General features: G+C 38.1%; 7 protein-coding genes across 12 annotated transcripts; all 7 read right to left on the minus strand.

Moving 5' to 3' along the window:
* Window positions 1-49: 49 nt before the first annotated feature.
* LOC134817047 (protein Mpv17-like) lies at window positions 50-4,712 on the minus strand. 5 transcript variants are annotated; one of them, XM_063826140.1, is made up of 6 exons: window positions 3,248-3,536; window positions 3,019-3,132; window positions 2,673-2,818; window positions 1,332-2,409; window positions 1,056-1,169; window positions 50-797 (listed from the first exon to the last, which is right to left on the minus strand). In XM_063826140.1, exons 4-6 carry the CDS (start codon window positions 1,440-1,442, stop codon window positions 489-491), a joined length of 534 nt encoding a protein of 177 aa, XP_063682210.1. In that variant the 5' UTR covers window positions 1,443-2,409; window positions 2,673-2,818; window positions 3,019-3,132; window positions 3,248-3,536; the 3' UTR covers window positions 50-488. The 5 variants fall into 5 exon arrangements, with proteins under 5 accessions (XP_063682210.1, XP_063682225.1, XP_063682234.1 ...); XM_063826155.1 differs by lacking the exons at window positions 2,673-2,818; window positions 3,019-3,132; window positions 3,248-3,536 and adding an exon at window positions 4,662-4,712 and having other exon boundaries at window positions 1,332-2,317; XM_063826164.1 differs by lacking the exons at window positions 2,673-2,818; window positions 3,019-3,132; window positions 3,248-3,536 and adding an exon at window positions 4,244-4,263 and having other exon boundaries at window positions 1,332-2,317.
* On the minus strand, window positions 4,249-5,586 carry LOC134817027 (protein Mpv17-like). The gene is made up of 4 exons (XM_063826112.1): window positions 5,304-5,586; window positions 5,050-5,163; window positions 4,798-4,943; window positions 4,249-4,477 (listed from the first exon to the last, which is right to left on the minus strand). The coding sequence occupies exons 1-4, from the start codon at window positions 5,412-5,414 to the stop codon at window positions 4,267-4,269; spliced, it is 582 nt and encodes a 193-aa protein (XP_063682182.1). The 5' UTR covers window positions 5,415-5,586; the 3' UTR covers window positions 4,249-4,266.
* A 190-nt stretch (window positions 5,587-5,776) lies between these two features.
* On the minus strand, window positions 5,777-8,283 carry LOC134817037 (protein Mpv17-like). The gene is made up of 4 exons (XM_063826120.1): window positions 7,989-8,283; window positions 7,720-7,833; window positions 7,294-7,439; window positions 5,777-6,797 (listed from the first exon to the last, which is right to left on the minus strand). The coding sequence occupies exons 1-4, from the start codon at window positions 8,097-8,099 to the stop codon at window positions 6,587-6,589; spliced, it is 582 nt and encodes a 193-aa protein (XP_063682190.1). The 5' UTR covers window positions 8,100-8,283; the 3' UTR covers window positions 5,777-6,586.
* A 922-nt stretch (window positions 8,284-9,205) lies between these two features.
* LOC134825888 (protein Mpv17-like) lies at window positions 9,206-10,493 on the minus strand. The gene is made up of 4 exons (XM_063838076.1): window positions 10,358-10,493; window positions 10,091-10,201; window positions 9,815-9,936; window positions 9,206-9,647 (listed from the first exon to the last, which is right to left on the minus strand). The coding sequence occupies exons 1-4, from the start codon at window positions 10,457-10,459 to the stop codon at window positions 9,443-9,445; spliced, it is 540 nt and encodes a 179-aa protein (XP_063694146.1). The 5' UTR covers window positions 10,460-10,493; the 3' UTR covers window positions 9,206-9,442.
* A 138-nt stretch (window positions 10,494-10,631) lies between these two features.
* Window positions 10,632-12,655, minus strand: LOC134819678 (RNA transcription, translation and transport factor protein-like). The gene is made up of 5 exons (XM_063829763.1): window positions 12,537-12,655; window positions 12,147-12,326; window positions 11,589-11,724; window positions 11,193-11,285; window positions 10,632-11,054 (listed from the first exon to the last, which is right to left on the minus strand). The coding sequence occupies exons 1-5, from the start codon at window positions 12,653-12,655 to the stop codon at window positions 10,881-10,883; spliced, it is 702 nt and encodes a 233-aa protein (XP_063685833.1). The 3' UTR covers window positions 10,632-10,880.
* Window positions 12,656-12,841: 186 nt separating this feature from the next.
* LOC134819609 (very-long-chain (3R)-3-hydroxyacyl-CoA dehydratase 2-like) lies at window positions 12,842-16,293 on the minus strand. 2 transcript variants are annotated; one of them, XR_010160788.1, is made up of 6 exons: window positions 15,830-16,293; window positions 14,989-15,101; window positions 14,112-14,234; window positions 13,616-13,947; window positions 13,396-13,508; window positions 12,842-13,233 (listed from the first exon to the last, which is right to left on the minus strand). XR_010160788.1 is itself a non-coding variant. In XM_063829632.1 (4 exons), the coding sequence occupies exons 1-4, from the start codon at window positions 16,052-16,054 to the stop codon at window positions 13,749-13,751; spliced, it is 660 nt and encodes a 219-aa protein (XP_063685702.1). In that variant the 5' UTR covers window positions 16,055-16,076; the 3' UTR covers window positions 12,848-13,748. The 2 variants fall into 2 exon arrangements, 1 of the variants encoding a protein (XP_063685702.1); XM_063829632.1 differs by having other exon boundaries at window positions 12,848-13,947; window positions 15,830-16,076.
* LOC134819600 (dehydrogenase/reductase SDR family member 12-like) lies at window positions 16,293-17,573 on the minus strand. The gene has a single exon (XM_063829620.1). The coding sequence runs from the start codon at window positions 17,571-17,573 to the stop codon at window positions 16,569-16,571; it is 1,005 nt and encodes a 334-aa protein (XP_063685690.1). The 3' UTR covers window positions 16,293-16,568.
* Between the last annotated feature and the right edge of the window lie 1,673 nt (window positions 17,574-19,246).

Consider the following 19,246-nt stretch of genomic DNA (forward strand, 5'->3'; position numbering starts at 1 on the left):
CAATTATCACCTGATGGTTTAAAAGCACCCGTGAAATGATACAATCAGATATAAAACCATATAATAACTATTTACAAATAACACAATCCTTTTTAATAATTCAGTTAATAATTCTGTTAAAGTCGGGTGAAATAAATTGTAGATATTGTGTAAGTATCCATACCTAAAGGGCGCATAAAATCTATAAACAAAATCGCCATATTTTAATCGAATATCGGGGAATGTTAGAAATAGAAATGGTAAAAGTCGCCACTGACTGAATGAGTTATGAACTAATAAACTAAATAAATTCTTAGACTAAGCTTAACTCATAATTAGTGTCCACTCTAAAATGAATATCAATTCACAGTTCAGCTTCACATGCAATTGCTTAAAAGATTAAATATATAGATAACAGATAATATGTACATCTTTAAAATTACTTTTCGATAAATTCCCTTGTCACGATCAATAATCTCTCTCCTCCTAGGTCCGGGCAGGTCCTCTGCCTAGGTCCGGGCATTTGAGACATTAGTCAAATAACAAGTCCACAGGACACTCACAAAGTTACTGAAGAACACTCTGTGCCTGAGCGGGATAACAGTGAAGAGGAAGAAGTGAGTTGGGAACCAGATCATGTACCCAGTCAGCACTATTCTCGGAACATCCTCCGCTATCTGGGTCATGGTGTAGTCCAGGGGTTTGGAGCGCAGCATGTTGTTGCACAATATGAAGCCGGAGTTTGTTAGCGGACTAAAAACAGCGAGCAGTCCTATCTTCTTTATAGTGTTGAGAGGGGTTTGTGTTCGTCCAAAAACCTGAATAAACGGTCGCCATGATCATTGATAAGGTATGTTGAAGGTAAAAACAATTATATATCATGATATTAAAAAGCTTGTTATGTGACATTTATATCATTGCAATCTTTCAAGAAATCTATCATGTATCATTTTAATGATTAAACACCCAACATGTGAACATATAAGCTAAACTTGAAACAGTTCCAAATAAAATCGTTAACCAGTACTACTGTACAGTCGTAGTACAGTAGAACTGTAAAATACTACTGTAGTTACCTGATCGACTAAGTTGTAGAGAAATACGACTATGGGAGTAGAGTACAGGGAACCGACAGCTACTGATCTACCAGTACGCTCTAGATCGTGGTCTTTTCCTTTCTCCTCGACCAGCTGAAACGTTATTTTACTGTTCAAGTTACTATGGTTACCAGCCTGTTACTATGGTTATCAAGTACGCAGTGATTTGGTATCGAGGAATCGATCCACATATGGAGAATTAAACAAAAGAAACATGAACACAAAAAAGGATTCCAAAAGATAAAATTCCATTACCTGTTGAGAAAGAATGTCCCCAAGACAGAATACACTTCCTGTAGTCACCATGTTCATCGCAAGAGGGTGTCTCTTTAGGTTGTGGGAATACCATCGCATAAAAACACTCATCTTCCCACCGCTCACTATTAGTAGTCTGCTCACTATTAGTAGTCTGCTCACTAATAGTAGTCCGCTCACTAATAGTATAGTAGTCCGCTCACTAGTCCGCTCACTAGTCAGCTCACTAGTAGTATAGTAGTCCGCTCACTAGTAGTATAGTAGTCCGCTCACTATTAGTAGTCCGCTCACTAGTCCGCTCACTATTAATATAGTAGTCCGCTCACTAATAGTAGTCCGCTCACTAATAGTTTAGTAGTCCGCTCACTAAAAAACACCCTTGCTGGAATGATTACACTTCACCGTCTTTTACACTTTTGTAGATCACAAAATCATATGGTTCAGGGAGGATTAACGACTTTTACTCGTAAAACTGATCGTTAAAATCACCTTCTTACTTCTCGGTAGTTTTCTTGATAAAATTATTCTTACATCATCTTATTTACCTAGTTTCAAAGTTACACGTTAGTATACTTATTTTGCTTTCGATATCCTAAAGCCAAGAACCGGGAATGTAGCCCAGATAAATTTCTCAATTGCTACAAATTTATGTTACATTAAATTCAACAATGCTTTCTGAAGCTTAAGCTACATATTTTGTCACATATTTTGCAAAATAAACTGAAATGCTCTTACAAAAAGTACAAATCTAAATCAAACTGGGCATCTATTTCTAAAAACCGTTACTGTTCGTACATGTCATCATATAAATCATAATATTCCAAACAAAATAAAATCTAACATAAAATAATAAATTGTTAGCTACATTGGATGAATATTTATTCACTCAGAAGACTCCTCCTCCTCCTCCTTCACGTGACTACTAGTATTAGAAGCGTGAGTAAGATAGCAGGTCCAGAGGACCCTGACCATGTTACCAAGCAGTACTCTGTGTTTGAGGGGAGCAACAGTTAACAGGATGAACTGTGTGGGGACGGAGAGGCAGTAACCAGCCAGGATCATCCTCGGTACATCTGTTCTGAAAATGGGGAAATTAATAAAACATTTCATAAATATATCTTAGGGTTGGGTTCATTTCATGGATTCATTCGACATTTGCCACTCTAACATCAATACAAAGTTCGACTTACCGACTTAGGGCGGATTCAACTTCCGAACAAAAAATACAAAGTTCGTCTACAGTAATAAAATTAAATCGACGAAGTAATACAATGTCGAACTTCGACATTGGGACTTCGACATTGTCGAAGTCCCAATAAAAGCCTCCTTCATAAATCTTACTTTATTTGATGAATGGTGTAGTCGAGTGATTTAAACTGGAGCGCATTATTTATTATAACGTAAGTAATTATATTGAAGGGAGTCAGCATGCCGATCATCCCCATCTTCTTAAGGGCGCTGAGTGGAGATTGGGATGATCCAAATACCTGAGGATGGAAGATTTAGGGAGTGTTAGCTACAGGAACAACTACAAGTTTGAAAGTGGGGAGGGCGCACAAGCGAAGATTCTCGATGACCTCAACGTTTTTCAGGATAAACACTGGGCTAACTCAGTCACTCTTACGAGGAAATTATGTTTTAATTAAATAATTATATAAATTTACATTAATTAACTATATAAATCTACCTTGTCCACAGAATTGTAGATGAATGTAGCGGCCGGAGCTGTGTAGAAGGAGCCGATAAGAACAGATCTCACAGTACGGTCCACCTCGTGCAGCTCTCCTTTCTTCTCAACTACCTGGAATAGAATATTAATGGTACAAATATTAGGGGATCATAGCAAGGGGTTCGTGTAGGTGTTGAAATTTAAAATTCGGTATAAAGATTAAAATGGAACCAATTTGCACTCCTACCTGTTGAGAGAGGATGTCTCCGAGGAAGAATACAGCTCCTGTTGTGACCATGTTCACTGCAACCTGGTGCTTTTTTAAGTGGCGGGAATACCACCGGAGAAAAGCACTCATTCTGTCAGTCTAATCTCCCGATGTCTCAAACAATGCGGTCAATGTTTTATTTAAAAAGTTTTTATTAGAAATGTCTAGGCAGCTTGTCGTCACAAATTCATGAATATATGGGTTTCCGCTCTGCGAGTCTGCGATACAATATCAGACTTTATTGTTTGTCGTCACATTTTTGTTTCCTAGTAAGAAGATGTGTTTTAAGTCAACTAGCGCAGAATATAACATGTAAATTGTATTTTATACATCATACAGTTACAGTGATTACATATATGAAATTAATTGGAATAAAAACAATCGAAATTAAAAACTGTATATATACCCCATATAGCAACACTAAAAAACTGAACTGCAGAATTCTGACTGGATTTTTACCAACCCTCGAATAAGAATTAATATTGTTAATATTTTCATCCCACACCTATGAATAACAACAATATTGAAGCGCTAGATATATTCTTAACACACAATAATAATAAGAAATGCATAAAAGCCTTGAAATTGTAAAGCTGTTTTAGTGAGTTAATAAAAACATAAAAAACTAAAAATAACAACGGTACGCGTATAACAAACATGTGAAAGAACTACCAAAAGTAACAAGTTTAAAAGGTACCTTTTGTAAAAAAAGGTTAAAAGCATGTTTGGTATGTTTTCCACATTTGTTTAGGAATCAACTGCTATGTTATACGTTTTTACATTAACTAAAATACAAATTGAAATCACTCCAAGCAGACACATCAATCACAACTATTCGGAACTAAAATTTGATATAAATGAGTATTTAATCTGGTCTCTGGATATAAAATTATAAATGTAACATAAAATAATCCAAGTGTAAGTTACAACTTCTTCTCCTTCTCCTCCTCCTCCGCCCCATGTTACCCAGGTTACCAAGGTTACCAAGGTTACCAACGTTACCCAGGCTTCTTCTCCTTCTCTTCCTCCTCCCCCTTCACTGTCCCATGGGTGCCAGTATTAGAAGCGTGAGTAAGATAACAGGTCCAGAGGATCCCAACAAAGTTACTGAGAACCATTCTGTATCTTAGAGGGACCACAGTCATCAGAATAAAGTTAGTAGGTATCCAGATCTTGTACTGAACTAGGACTATCGTCAGTAAATCGTCTCTGGGAGGTTACAGATATAATGTTATCCATCAAATTAGAACAGATGATTTAAAGTAATTAATATAGTTACTAAGTCACATGATGGGTATTGGGTATCCATTACTTTCAGGGGTGCTTAGGTAAACCATGAGAATCGAATAGGTGCTTCTGGTTCAGGTGGGCAGCAGGTTATTACCAAGGTTACCCAGGTTACCAAGGTTACCAAGGTTACCAAGGTTACCAAGGTTACCAAGGTGGGGAGCAGTTTCTATCTTGCGTTATGGACGTGTAAAGTTCCCACTAAATACTGTATTCTCAGAAATTCATACTAAAATTCTCACTTCAACTGATTGATGGTGTAGTCAAGGGGTTTGTTTTGGAGGACATTATTGCAGATGACGTATCCAGCACTGGTGATCGGACTCAGTAGACTTAAAAAACCAGTTTTCTTCAGAGAATTTAGCGGCGTTTGTGACGGACCACATACCTGAGATAACAATAATTAACCTACTTAATAATTTTGTAATTAACAATAATATTAACAAACATATTTACGTCCTTCTAAACACAGACAGAGTATTACTCCGCCGTACCTTGTCAACAAAGTTGTAGAGAAATGTGATGACGGGGGCGATGTAGAACGAGCCAACTGTAACAGATCTGACAGTTCGTTCCAGTTCATGATCCTTTCCCTTCTTTTCTATTACCTATATTGGAAAGTCGTATATATTGGAGGAAATACCATTCCCAAGCAAATTCTGTATTTAAGGAGCGCGAACATTTTGTAGAGGATTAAAAATGAAATGAAGCTGATCACCAGGAGGCAGGAACTCGTTAGTTTTTGTACCTGTTGAGAGAGGATGTCGCCGAGAAAGAACCCGGTTCCTGTTGTAACCATGTTCATTGCAAACTGGTGTTTTTTCAAGTGGCGGGAATACCACCGGAGAAAAGCACTCATTCTGTCAGTCTAATCTCCCGATGTCTCAAACAATGCGGTCAATGTTTTATTTAAAAAGTTTTTATTAGAAATGTCTAGGCAGCTTGTCGTCACAAATTCATGAATATATGGGTTTCCGCTCTGCGAGTCTGCGATACAATATCAGACTTTATTGTTTGTCGTCACATTTTTGTTTCCTAGTAAGAAGATGTGTTTTAAGTCAACTAGCTTAGAATATTACATGTTAATTGTATATTATACATTATACAGTTACACATATGAAATTAATTGGAATGAAAACAATCAAAATTAAAATCTGTATTTATACCCCATATAGCAACATTAAAAACTGAACAATAGAATTCTGTCTGGATGTTTGCCAATCCTCGAGTAAGAATTAATATTGTTAATTACTTCATCCTACACCTATGAATAACAACAATATTGAAGCGCTAGATATATTTTAAACAAACCATAACAAGAATTTCAAATTAAACCCACCCCCCCCCCCCCCCCCCCCAGATAACCGGTTGTGCTACTCGCAGTCCTTGAACTGTGAAAACTGATAAAAACTACCGAATAAAAACCGTGCGATAAACGTGTGAACAAGAATGAACTACTAAAAGTATCTGTTTTTAAGATACATAAGTCATCTTTGGTATGTTGTCCACAGTTGTTTCATAATCAACTGCTATTTTATACGTTTTTACATTAACTAAAATACAAATTGAAATCACTCAAGCATACATTTATCAATCACAACTATTCGGAACTAAAATTTGATAGAAATGAGTATTCAATCTGGATATAAAATCATAATTTAACATAAAATAATCCAAGTGTAAGTTACAACACCCACGCTTATTCACTCAGAAGACTCCTCCTTCTCCACCTCCTGTGTCACGTGACTACTAGTGTTAGAAGCGTGAGTAAGATAGCAGGTCCAGAGGACTCCAACAAAGTTACCAAGGTTACCAAGGTTACCAAGGTTACCAAGGTTACCAAGGTTACCAAGGTTACCAAGGTTACCAAGGTTATTCACTCAGAAGACTCCTCCTTCTCCTCCTCCTCCTCCTCCTGTGTCACGTGACTACTAGTGTTAGAAGCGTGAGTAAGATAGCAGGTCCAGAGGACTCCAACAAAGTTACCAAGGTTACCAAGGTTACCAAGGTTACCAAGGTTACCCAGGTTATTCACTCAGAAGACTCCTCCTTCTCCTCCTCCTCCACCTCCTTTGTCACGTGACTAATAGTATTAGAAGCGTGAGTAAGATAACAGGTCCAGAGGACTCCAACAAAGTTACTGAGAAACATTCTGTGTCTTAGAGGGACCACAGTCAGGAGGATAAAGTGAGTAGGTATCCAGATCTTGTACTGGACTAGGACTATCGTTGGTAAATCGTCTCTGGGAGGTTACAAATATAATATTATCTATCAAATTAGAACAGCTGATTTGTAGTAAGTAATATACTTCTAACACACGATGGGTATTGGGTATCCATTACTTTCAGGGGTTCCTAGTCAAACAAAACAATCAAGAAAATCGAATAGGTGCTTATGGTTCAGTTGGGGTCCAGGTTATAACCAAGGTTACCAAGGCTACCAAGGTTACCAAGGTTACCAAGGCTACCAAGGTTACCCAGGTTACCAAGGCTACCAAGGTTACCCAGGTTACCAAGGTTACCAAGGCTACCAAGGTTACCAAGGTTACCAAGGCTACCAAGGTTACACAGGTTACCCAGGTTACCAAAGTTGCCAAGGTTACCAAGGTTAACAAGGTTACCCAGGTTACCAAGGTTACCGAGGTTACCAAGGTTACCAAGGTTACCAAGGTTACCAAGGACGTGTGTAAAGTTCCCACTAAATACTGTATTCTCAGAAATTCATACTAAAATTCTCACTTCAACTGATTGATGGTGTAGTCAAGGGGTTTGTTTTGGAGGACATTATTGCAGATGACGTATCCAGCACTGGTGATAGGACTCAGTAGACTTATAATACCTGTTTTCTTCAGAGAATTTAGCGGCGTTTGTGACGAACCAAATACCTGAGATAACAATAATTAGACATTAACCTACTTAATAATTCCTTGTTTAACAATATGATAGTATTATTTGTACACGGAGTAAGGAGATTGTTTGCAAGGAGAGATACATTCCGTGTACTTGAACTTTAGCAGACGTGCGAGCTAATCATTGCAACATCACGTTATGTGTACAATGTAACCACATGCAAAGAAATATCTTGACGTAGACAATACGTTTCACGTCTAAGTTTATCCCTATTTAGCAAAAGGAAGGAGAACAATCAGGTGAACAAATCCTCACCTTGTCAACAAAGTTGTAGAGAAATGTGATGACGGGGGCGATGTAGAACGAGCCAACTGTAACAGATCTAACAGTTCGTTCCAGTTCATGATCCTTTCCCTTCTTTTCTATTACCTATAATGGAAAGTCGTAATATATTGGAGGAAATACCTTTCCAAGGCAAATTTTGTTTTTAAGGAGTGCGAACATTTTGTAGAGAATTAAAAAGGAAATTATCACCAGGAATTCGTTAGTTTTGTACCTGTTGAGAGAGCAATTTGCACTCTTACCTGTTGAGAGAGCATGTCTCCGAAGAAGAATACAGCTCCAGTTGTGACCATGTTCACTGCAACCTGGTGCTTTTTCAAGTGGCGGGAATACCACCGAAGTAGTGTCCTCATTATCTCGGCAATAAGACGCTCTCAGTTTAATCAGACTGTTCTTGTTTTAGATTATCAGGTGCTAAGGCAACTCGTCCGGTTTAGATGTGGACTTCATATGTCACTAGCAACCGGAACAGCCTTTAAATACAGTAGTTGTACTGTTTACCTCCCTTATAAACCTTTGTTGTCACATCATATTCTGCAAACTATGGGTTGAGACGGTTAGTCGCTCGGGTTGAGACAGTTAGTCGCTCGGGTTGAGACGGTTAGTCGCTCGGGTTGAGACGGTTAGTTGCTCGGGTTGAGACAGTTAGTGGCTCGGGTTAAGACGGTTAGTCGCTCGGGTTGAGACGGTTAGTCGCTCGGGTTGAGACGGTTAGTCGCTCGGGTTGAGACGGTTAGTCGCTCGGGTTAAGACGGTTAGTCGCTCGGGTTGAGACGGTTAGTCGCTCGGGTTAAGACGGTTAGTCGCTCGGGTTGAGACGGTTAGTCGCTCGGGTTGAGACGGTTAGTCGCTCGGGTTGAGACGGTTAGTCGCTCGGGTTGAGACGGTTAGTCGCTCGGGTTGAGACGGTTAGTTGCTCGGGTTGAGACGGTTAGTCGCTCGGGTTGAGACGGTTAGTCGCTCGGGTTGAGACGGTTAGTCGCTCGGGTTGAGACGGTTAGTCGCTCGGGTTAAGACGGTTAGTCGCTCGGGTTGAGACGGTTAGTCGCTCGGGTTAAGACGGTTAGTCGCTCGGGTTGAGACGGTTAGTCGCTCGGGTTGAGACGGTTAGTCGCTCGGGTTGAGACGGTTAGTCGCTCGGGTTGAGACGGTTAGTCGCTCGGGTTGAGACGGTTAGTTGCTCGGGTTGAGACGGTTAGTCGCTCGGGTTGAGACGGTTAGTCGCTCGGGTTGAGACGGTTAGTCGCTCGGGTTGAGACGGTTAGTCGCTCGGGTTAAGACGGTTAGTCGCTCGGGTTGAGACGGTTAGTCGCTCGGGTTAAGACGGTTAGTCGCTCGGGTTGAGACGGTTAGTCGCTCGGGTTGAGACGGTTAGTCGCTCGGGTTGAGACGGTTAGTCGCTCGGGTTGAGACGGTTAGTCGCTCAGAGAATTTTAATAAATTGCTTTGAAAAAAAAAATTATTATAACAAGTAAACGGCACACAACTGTTTCCAAGTCTCGAATAAATCGTCTTAACTATAACTTAACTATATAAAAGTAGAACAAAAAATATAATATCAAAAACACTGAGTACACATATTCCATTTGTTGATAAACTCAAAAATTGAGCTAATAAATTAGTTTTCATATTGTAACTGATAGATAAGTTACAAAAATATCATTAAAAAACAAAAACCGTAAAAACAATGAAATATTTAACTATCCTCCGTAAACAAAACAATTTTCGCATCTTCAGGACTAGTTTGAGAGTTGGCTTTGTAGGCCAAGTAAGTATTCCAAAACAGAGCCACAACATTGGAAAACATCAGCCTGTACTGAAGTGGAATCAGTCTGAAGTTGAGCACTTGGGCTGGTACCCAGAGCATCCAGTTGGTAACTATAATGTTTCCGTACTCCAATCTGAAATTATCATATTGCAACCCGCATTTAAATTCATTATTAATATAATTGAAAAACACGATATCACAATCATATCATAAAGAAAAACGATCGATGAGTCTTCAAAAAGTTACAGAGATAAGAGGAAAACACACAACGCACCGCAACTGATTCTCTATCATTTCCATGGACTTCCTTGCAGCAGATTGTTGACGATGATAAATGCAGCCACAAAACATGGAGCAAACAACAGTTGATCTGTTACTAACTTCTTCGCAGCAGTTGAAAGCAACATCTGACTTCCAAACATCTAGAAAAATATCTATCATTATTGAATATTGATATTACTGAAATAAAAACACTTTAAAAATGATTAACAATATTTAAAATATACTTGTCAGAACTTGTACGAACGGGAAAATTAGCGAAAGCTCAAACATTATTCGACAAAAACAAATGAAAACCTTGTCAAGAGCGAGGTACCAATTGCGGAGAATTGGTGCTACGAAAAACCCGCCAATCGCAGTCATCCTTGCAGTGCGCATCCAGTCATGTTTCTTTCGTCTTTCTATCAGCTGCAGGAAAAACAGCAAGACGTTTAATAATTGACTGTGCCAAACGAGAATTTGGTGCCTACTTTGTTAACCCTGCAATTGATTGACTGGCACCACCACAATATGATCAGAATATAAACCTAAACTTGAACAAGTTAGAAGGGTAAACAAGTCAACCTGCTGAGCTATGACGTCACCGGTTAAGAGAATGGAGGCTGTGGACCAAATGCCAGTTAAAAGTGGACGAGAAGTCAGCTGTCTAGTGTACCAAGCAAGCATTACACACCTTCTTCTGGTTACCTTCTACATTTGTACAGCTATTGCAGTGATAAGAATGTGATACAAAAGTTTTGAAAATTAACCGATGGCAGCTGCAGGAAGTTTCGGTCAACAAAATTTAAACCGAGAATATGGAAAAATGAATTCATCTGGGGTCAGTAAAGAAACTCAGTGATGGAAAATGAAAAGAAATAAAATAAACTAAAAACTTTAACGTCAACTTAAATAACACGAATAGATAAATTTCAGTTGTTGTATCGACTAACTAATAAACATTCATCGAGTCGGTGAAAACTACCCAAAAATATGAAACATAAAACTATTAACTGAGGGCACAAAACATGAAAACATGTGAAACATAAAAGAAAGCAAAACAGACGTATTTCCACTGTGTTACCGTGGTAACAGGTAGCAGACGTATTTATCGGCCCACTTTCCCAAGGGTTGTGTCAGTCTTAGGATCTGCAGTTTGAGACTGAGCTGCCACTATTGCCTCGTTGATCTGGGTCTGCAACAATCTTAAATCCTCGATGTGGAGAAGACGCAAAGCTTTTCCTGCTTCGTTGGAACTTTTCTCTCCGAGGTCAAAACCGATCTGTTGTGATGAAATTTGTCAATTTCAAGCTCCAACGAACCAGCATTGCAATCAAAAAATTTGTCCGTGGTAATATGTTTAAATTGACACTGTATTTACTAAAGCAAACAGTAATTTCAATATGAAAATACAGCAAACCTCGGCGGAACCAAGTGTCATCTTATCCCCAGTGCGTTTCACTGCGCCGGGGCTAAGTCGCTTTTCTATGAGAATCCTGCAGGCTTTCAAAACCTGAGAGTTAGCAGAATTTACGAAATTTATCATTCCAAGAGTTTTACTGTTTTAGGGTGTACTCAAGAAATTCATGTTTTGAAAAGCAAACTGTATGTGACATTGTTAAGATATTGTAAATAACATGTCATATCGCGCGCCGCCCGCTGCGCGTTTTACCTGATGCTTATAAACAATCAAAATCGGTTCGGATTTCGCGCCGGGGTTACAGTTACTCGAGGAGTACGGAAATAAAGTCGAGAAAGATCTGTCTATCCCTATTTGGGCTCGGACAGTTATCTTTTTATCTCTTGGAGCACTCGCCTGTAAATAGTCGTGATGGGGAGGTATTCTGAGGAAATCTCTGAGCATGTTTACACTGTTTTTAAACTGAACACTATTCACGTCAAGTGCAGCACAATCCTCATCCTCCGTAATCCTCAACTTAGCTGCTCGCTCACTATAGTTACAAATATATGAACATTAGGATTTCTAATCAATTTGAAGTGGAGCAGTGGCGTAACGAAAGGCCCTGCTGACCCCGCTGTGCAGGGGGGCGCCGTCTTAGGGGGGCGCCAAATCGTCGTTTGAATGTGGGACAATTTCGAAAACTTAACTAAAGTACTAGCAAAACTGCGCGTTTTGCTCTAGATACACACTTTTTTAGAGATTTTACCGGCGTATTCTTTAAAATCACCTAATTTGTTCAATTTTAGGGAGGGGCACCAAAAGGGGAGGGGGCGCCAACAGGGGGGCGCTTTTTTCGGCAGGGGGGCGCCAACAGGCAACGTTACGCCACTGAAGTGGAGTCAAATATATTCTCGATTTAAACTTGATAACTAAGATTTTCACAAAATTACTATTAAAAAGAGTAGTCCTCACTTGATGTTGTCCTTCTTATCAGAGTATTCCAATCTAATAGCATAGTTCAATAGCCAATCCAAAGCTGCATTTTGATATTTCTCAAACCCATACGGACATTTGAGTTGTTTGAGATACGAAGCCGAGTTCGTTCTCCAGTCTTCACCTTGCAGCACGCCTCTATCTTCAGTGCTATAATATCTGAAGATTAAGCGCAATATTTACAGCTGTAAATAGAACTTTTGCAATGTATCAGAGAATCGTATTTGAGTAAGAACTGTACGCTTAGGTAACTAATTAACTTAGATAACTAATGACTCATAAAACTGGCAGTTAAAACACTCCGTAGTTAAAAGCATAGGCAGTTAATTCAGATCTGTTTATTCAAAAACATCGAGGCTTTTAACCGACCTGATTTTCTGGTTTTCGAGCCAGTTCAAGATATTCTTGACATCCTCCTCGCTATTTAAAGAGAAGTGTTCGGGAGAATGATATTGTAGTGTCCTTAATTTCCTCTGGATTGAGAGCATCTGCTAATTGAGGGGGTTCACGTAAAAATCATATAATATAATATTATTAGAGAGAGAGAGAGAGAGTCTGATTGAAATATAAGTCGGGGACTTTAGCAATGAATAATGAAAAATCACATATTTCGTGAGATTCTGATTGTCGACTCATAAGTAAAAATACTGTTAATTTTTCACGAAAACATATACATTTATAGTTAATTAACAAACAACTCTGAAGTATAAGAAGTACAAATCACAGATTTGATTCATTAATCAAACCAACAAACCCCAATTCAGAAGTACCAAAAGTCTATCATTTTCCTAAATTCACACGACTCGTCAGAGAAATGGCCAAAAGATTAAAAAACAAACTTGAATCTCTATCTCATGTATTTTTGCACGGTTATGAAAGTCTAATCAAAACACAAACAAAAAATCACTTAAATAACACAATAATAATACCAAAAACCACCTCCCCCACTCAGCGACCATCTATCAGAACTATCTTCTGAGTGTTACTAGCTGGTTACTAGTTGGTTACCAGCTGGTTACTAGCTGGTTACTAGCTGGTTACTAGCTGGTTACCAGCTGGTTACCAGCTGGTTACTAGCTGGTTACTAGCTGGTTACTAGCTGGTTACCAGCTGGTTACTAGCTGGTTACCAGCTGGTTACTAGCTGGTTACCAGCTGGTTACTAGCTGGTTACCAGCTGGTTACTAGCTGGTTACCAGCTTGTTACTAGCTGGTTACTAACTGGTTACCAGCTGGTTACTAGCTGGTTACTAGCTGGTTACCAGCTGGTTACTAGCTGGTTACTAGCTGGTTACTAGCTGGTTACTAGCTGGTTACCAGCTGGTTACTAGCTGGTTACCAGCTGGTTACTAGCTGGTTACTCGCTGGTTACCAACTGGTTACCAACTGGTTACTAGCTGGTTACCAACTGGTTACTAGCTGGTTACCAACTGGTTACTAGCTGGTTACTAGGTTACTAGCTGGTTACTAGCTGGTTACTAGCTGGTTACTAGGTTACCAGCTGGTTACTAGCTGGTTACTAGGTTACCAGCTGGTTACTAGCTGGTTACTAGGTTACTAGCTGGCTGGCTCCGCTCAGCGACTAGCTTTCCTTCTTCTCAGCAGCAGCTCCGCCCAGTATCTTACCCCTCTGTTTCAACATGTGCATGTAAAGCTTGGGAAGGTAGGGGAAGTAACCCATCATGTAGATGATCAGGAAGGTCGGGTAACTGAAGGACACGTTCAGCTTGTTGGGCAGGGAGACAGAATACATTCCAGAGGCAGTGACGTAGGGCAGGACGCTGGGGAGAATGTGCACTTAGTTATTGTTCAGTACCTAGATACCTTGGGTAGGTAGATTAAGTGGACTCATATTAAGACTAATATTCTCAGTTTGTTATCAATTTAAATCTTTCAAAAGCTTTATTCTTATTTCACTCAAACGAATGATTAGTGATTACTGTACCTGTAAATAGTGAGGAGTTCACCAGACACTCCGATAGGGTAGAGGAATGTGAAGAAGGAATACCTCGCCCAGGTGAGAACATACGGTACTTTGTCTACCAGAGATAGAGCATAATACAAGTACCTGAACCATACAGAGACAGTTAGATAAACATCATGGTACAAGCATAATACAAGTACCTGAGCCATACAGACAGTTAGATAAACATCATGGTACAAGTATAATACAAGTACCTGAACCATACAGACAGTTAGATAAACATCATGGTACAAGCATAATACAAGTACCTGAACCATACAGACACAGGGACAAAAGGATTTCGCGGTAATTTTGACCAAATTTCGCGGTACCGCGAAATTTAACAGGCTATACATTAAACTATACATAAAATTTGTCGCGGAGAATGGGAAATTTCGCGATTTCGTACATGCCGCGAAATCCTTTTGTCCCTGTACAGACAGTTAGATAAACATCATGGTACAAGCATAATACAAGTACCTGAACCATACAGACAGTTAGATAAACATCATGGTACAAGCATAATACAAGTACCTGAACCATACAGACAGTTAGATAAACATCATGGTACAAGCATAATACAAGTACCTGAACCATACAGACAGTTAGATAAACATCATGGTACAAGCATAATACAAGTACCTGAACCATACAGACAGTTAGATAAACATCATGGTACAAGCATAATACAAGTACCTGAACCATACAGAGACAGTTAGATAAACATCATGGTACAAGCATAATACAAGTACCTGAACCATACAGACAGTTAGATAAACATCATGGTACAAGCAAATTATGGTTTATAAATGCTATCATGTAGATTTTAAAGTGATAATTTCTTCTTATTTTAGCTAACCTGACTATTTCAGCAACACACCAGGCAATAATCATCATAGGAACGTTAGAATCAGCTTGTACTTCCTTCACAGGGTCCAATACTAACCACAGCACCACTAGTCTAGATTGAACCTGGAAATTAGAAATTTATAATAAATAGTCAAGGAACTTAAATTTACATTATCACACTTTAAATTCAATTAATCATTATATATATATATGAGATTTAAGCGTAACATTTCAGCCATGCAAATTACATTAACATTATTTTGATATTTAAAACTAATGGTAAATGGAAGCAATGGTATCGCATCATAAGTTGCTTAGTGATATGAGTGGCAGGATGAAAACTAACTAAAACACCATGACAACTAACTACAACACCATGACAACTAACTACAACACCATGACAACTAACTACAACACCATGACAACTAACTACAACACCATGACAACTAACTACAACACCATGATAACTAACTACAACACCATGACAACTAACTACAACACCATGACAACTAACTACAACACCATGATAACTAACTACAACACCATGACAACTAACTACAACACCATGACAACTAACTACAACACCATGACAACTAACTACAACACCATGACAACTAACTACAACACCATGACAACTAACTACAACACCATGACAACTCACTACAACACCATGACAACTAACTACAGCACCATGACAACTAACTACAACACCATGACAACTCACTACAACGCCATGACAACTAACTACAACACCATGACAACTGACTACAGCACCATGACAACTAACTACAACACCATGACAACTAACTACAACACCATGACAACTCACTACAGCACCAACAGATCACTACCTGTATGAAAGTAGTAAGAGGAGAGGAGCGGACAAGTCCGATGGCAGCGTGAACAATCTCCAGAACAGCAAGGGACTGGGACAACTTCAGGGCTACTTCCACTCTCTTGTACACTGTAGTAGTTGACTCAGTGCTGTACAGCTCGTATATAGTGTACCATAGGACTGTACTCCAACCAAAGGCCAGACAGCAATTGTACAACAGAAGATATACTTTTCCCAGCATTATAAGCCTGCATTAGTTTTATAATTAGATATGTCTGGCATCTGGCAATTTATTTCAAGTGTTAAGATTAATTGAAAGGTTTTACAATTGTGTACTTCGATCATATCGTACTGATGGTAATTTTATGTACTCACTTAACAATTTATGTACCAAAGTCCAAAATATGACTGGCATCCAATAAATATTATATTAAGATTGAATCACAAAACTTTAATACTCTTCAAATTTTACAATGGTGTCAAAGATCTATCAAAATTACATTCAAGCAACATAAAACGTAAACAAAATCGATTCATTTATGTACAAATCATACTTATAATTTAATTTGATAATTTAAGAGGGTCACATTCCTAGGTTTCAGATTCAAGGTTTCTAACATCAATACCCTATAATAATTTATCACGTGCATACACAATACACACTTCATCAATCTTTTAGTACTACAGAAACTGATTCGCAAATAAGGATTAACGAGGGCCGTCCTAAAAATAAAGTATATAAAGAATTCATAAACTCATTTAAATTGGTTATGGAGTCCATTTAATTTATCCATCAACAAATCCACGTCAGCTTGCTCAGATTTGCTCCATGCTAGTGGGAGATGCTTCCAAACAATTTGTCTGTCCTGAAAGAATTCACCAGAGCTCTTTGGATCAGTTGCTGCTGTATTGTTGGAAACAGCTAGCCATACCACTGTGTCAGCTCCTTGTTCAACTGTCCTAAGTTTATCTTTCATTTTCTCATAGAAACCAGGCATTGACGTCCGGACTGCTGGAGTATCTGCCCATCCCGGATGCATTGAAGTAAATTGAACATCAGCATATTTTTTGGCCCATTCCTCGGTCATAACAACTTGTTGCCTTTTATTTTGAGCATATGCCATTGTACCCTCAAAAGGACTCAAATTCTCTGCCATCAAATCAAAAGGATCCAGCTTGTTAGTCAACATTCCTCCTGATGAAACAGTGACAACACGTGCTCTTTCCTCAGCACTTCCAGTTTGTAGTAATAACGGCATTAGGCTTTCAGTCAGAATGTATGTCCCAAGAGTATTGGTAGCAAAGTTTTTTTCGAGGTTATCTTCTGTTAGTTCACGTTTATTGACCATACATCCAGCATTATTGACCAATGCATGAAGGCCTCTTTCGTTATTTTCTTGTGCAAACTTTATTGCAAACTTGTGAACAGCTGCTGGACTGGACAAATCAAGAATGTGTACATGAATATTCTCATTGTTAGTGCCTTCAATGATCTCCTTTTTAGTTTCTTCAGCTGAGACAGGATTTCTGCAAACTAAATGAACTGTTCCCCCTCTTTTAGCTACCTCAAACGCTGTTTGTTTCCCAATACCACTATTAGAGCCAGTAATTAAAAATTGTTTTGACGAACAGTCTACTTCTAAATCACTGGCTTTAAAATTTTTAGAAGCTGATAAAAATCCTCCACGAGTATATTCCATCAAGCCCTTCGCAATCCATACGGAATTACGGTAAATCGACATTCTGAAACCAATTAACATGAGCACAGATAAGACGAGAATCCATACAGATGAGCGTAACGAATACATTCCTATATGTAAGTGCTTAATGAATTGTATTTGTGTCATAGGATGGTCATCATTATGTGACCAACCATTTAATGAAAGACTAAGTTATGTAAAAAAAATCAAGAGTGAATATAAGAGTCATCCTCGAAGATATTTTATCAATGTTGATAATCATGTGTAATAGATACATCGTCCACAGAATTTCGTGGAAAAAAACAACAATACCAATAACTGTGAACTATTACATCGAATCTAAATCGAGTTACAGGAGAAATAAGTGACGAAGAACAAAATGCTAATCGCATCATGATAAGTAAACAAGAAGAGGTTGTAGAAGGGATATGTAACGAACTTCCATGAATTGTAACGAGTATTGTACTGTGTAGAACATTAAAATGGAACATTAAAATACTCCGCGGTGCATGTAGTGAGAATGTGACAAATTTTGATTTAGCGCTCGATTTTCACAGTACGGCAAAAAATGCGCGGCGCGCATAAATTGTAATTTTATCTAAAACTTTAAATTATATCATTGATTATTGTGGATCAGTGTTAAATTACCATTCAATATACTGTAAAATTGAATATTTAAAGTTGCGCACTGTTTATACTTTTTATTAAATTAAGCAATAATTTTTTAAATGTTCAAAAATAATTTAACATGTAAAAATATTTTTTTTTAATTTGCCTATTTTGCACATTTTAAATTATTGTGCGTTGTATGAAAATTACATCGCATTACACAAAACTAATATTAAGCAACAATACGTTAGTACGCAATTGCAATTTTATTTTATACTATAACTGGTCGGCTATCTAAAATAAATTATAAAATAATAAACACAACAAAATTGAAATATGATTTATAATCTATAAAAATAACAAACAACAAATTGGATTAATTTAAGCACATATTTATACTATCAAAGATATGCAAAAAATTTTAATAAAATCAAACATACGATTTTGTAATATATAATACATAATAATATAATGACCATACAAATATTTTAAAACTCAGGTTTCGGAGCGCCGCGCATATTTTTGTAACTCGTGTAGACGCATTGTGACAATCGAGTGATAAAGCTAAATTGCTCTTATTGTTAATTCCAATCCAGTTAGTCGTGCTGCTGTTTAACATCGAAACACTTAACACTTCCTTCGTGTATTTAAATATCGAGTCAATGAAGAGTTCCAACGATCTTTGTGTAAATCTGGACTCATTTTGTATCACATCAATGCTAGTGTGACGTCAACATTTTTCAATTCACATTGATTGATAATGGCACACAATATTGCAAAATACATGTAATTGTTAGAAATTATCGAGATGTAGTGCAAGTTACTTACTTAAATGATTTCATCATTTATGAATTGCTAGTCTGATGCTTATCTATTTGTCATAGCTTGTTTTCTATCATCCAATCTCTCCATTCATTCGAATGTTGGGAATGTTGAGACTTGATTAGAGCCTCTACAAAGTAAAGTAAAATTTATGACATAACATCATCACACATGTCTACAAAATGCAGTTGTAACCAACATGAGCCGATGTATATTTGAACGGTTATTATTATTATCTCCCCTCTTTATACAGGTTTCAATTGCTTCCCATGACGAGTGACTGGCTTGTTGAACGTTTGAAT

The sequence above is a fragment of the Bolinopsis microptera genome, chromosome 1 (genome assembly GCF_026151205.1).
Source record: "Bolinopsis microptera isolate Bmic1 chromosome 1, MBARI_Bmic_1.0, whole genome shotgun sequence".
Lineage (NCBI taxonomy): Eukaryota > Metazoa > Ctenophora > Tentaculata > Lobata > Bolinopsidae > Bolinopsis > Bolinopsis microptera.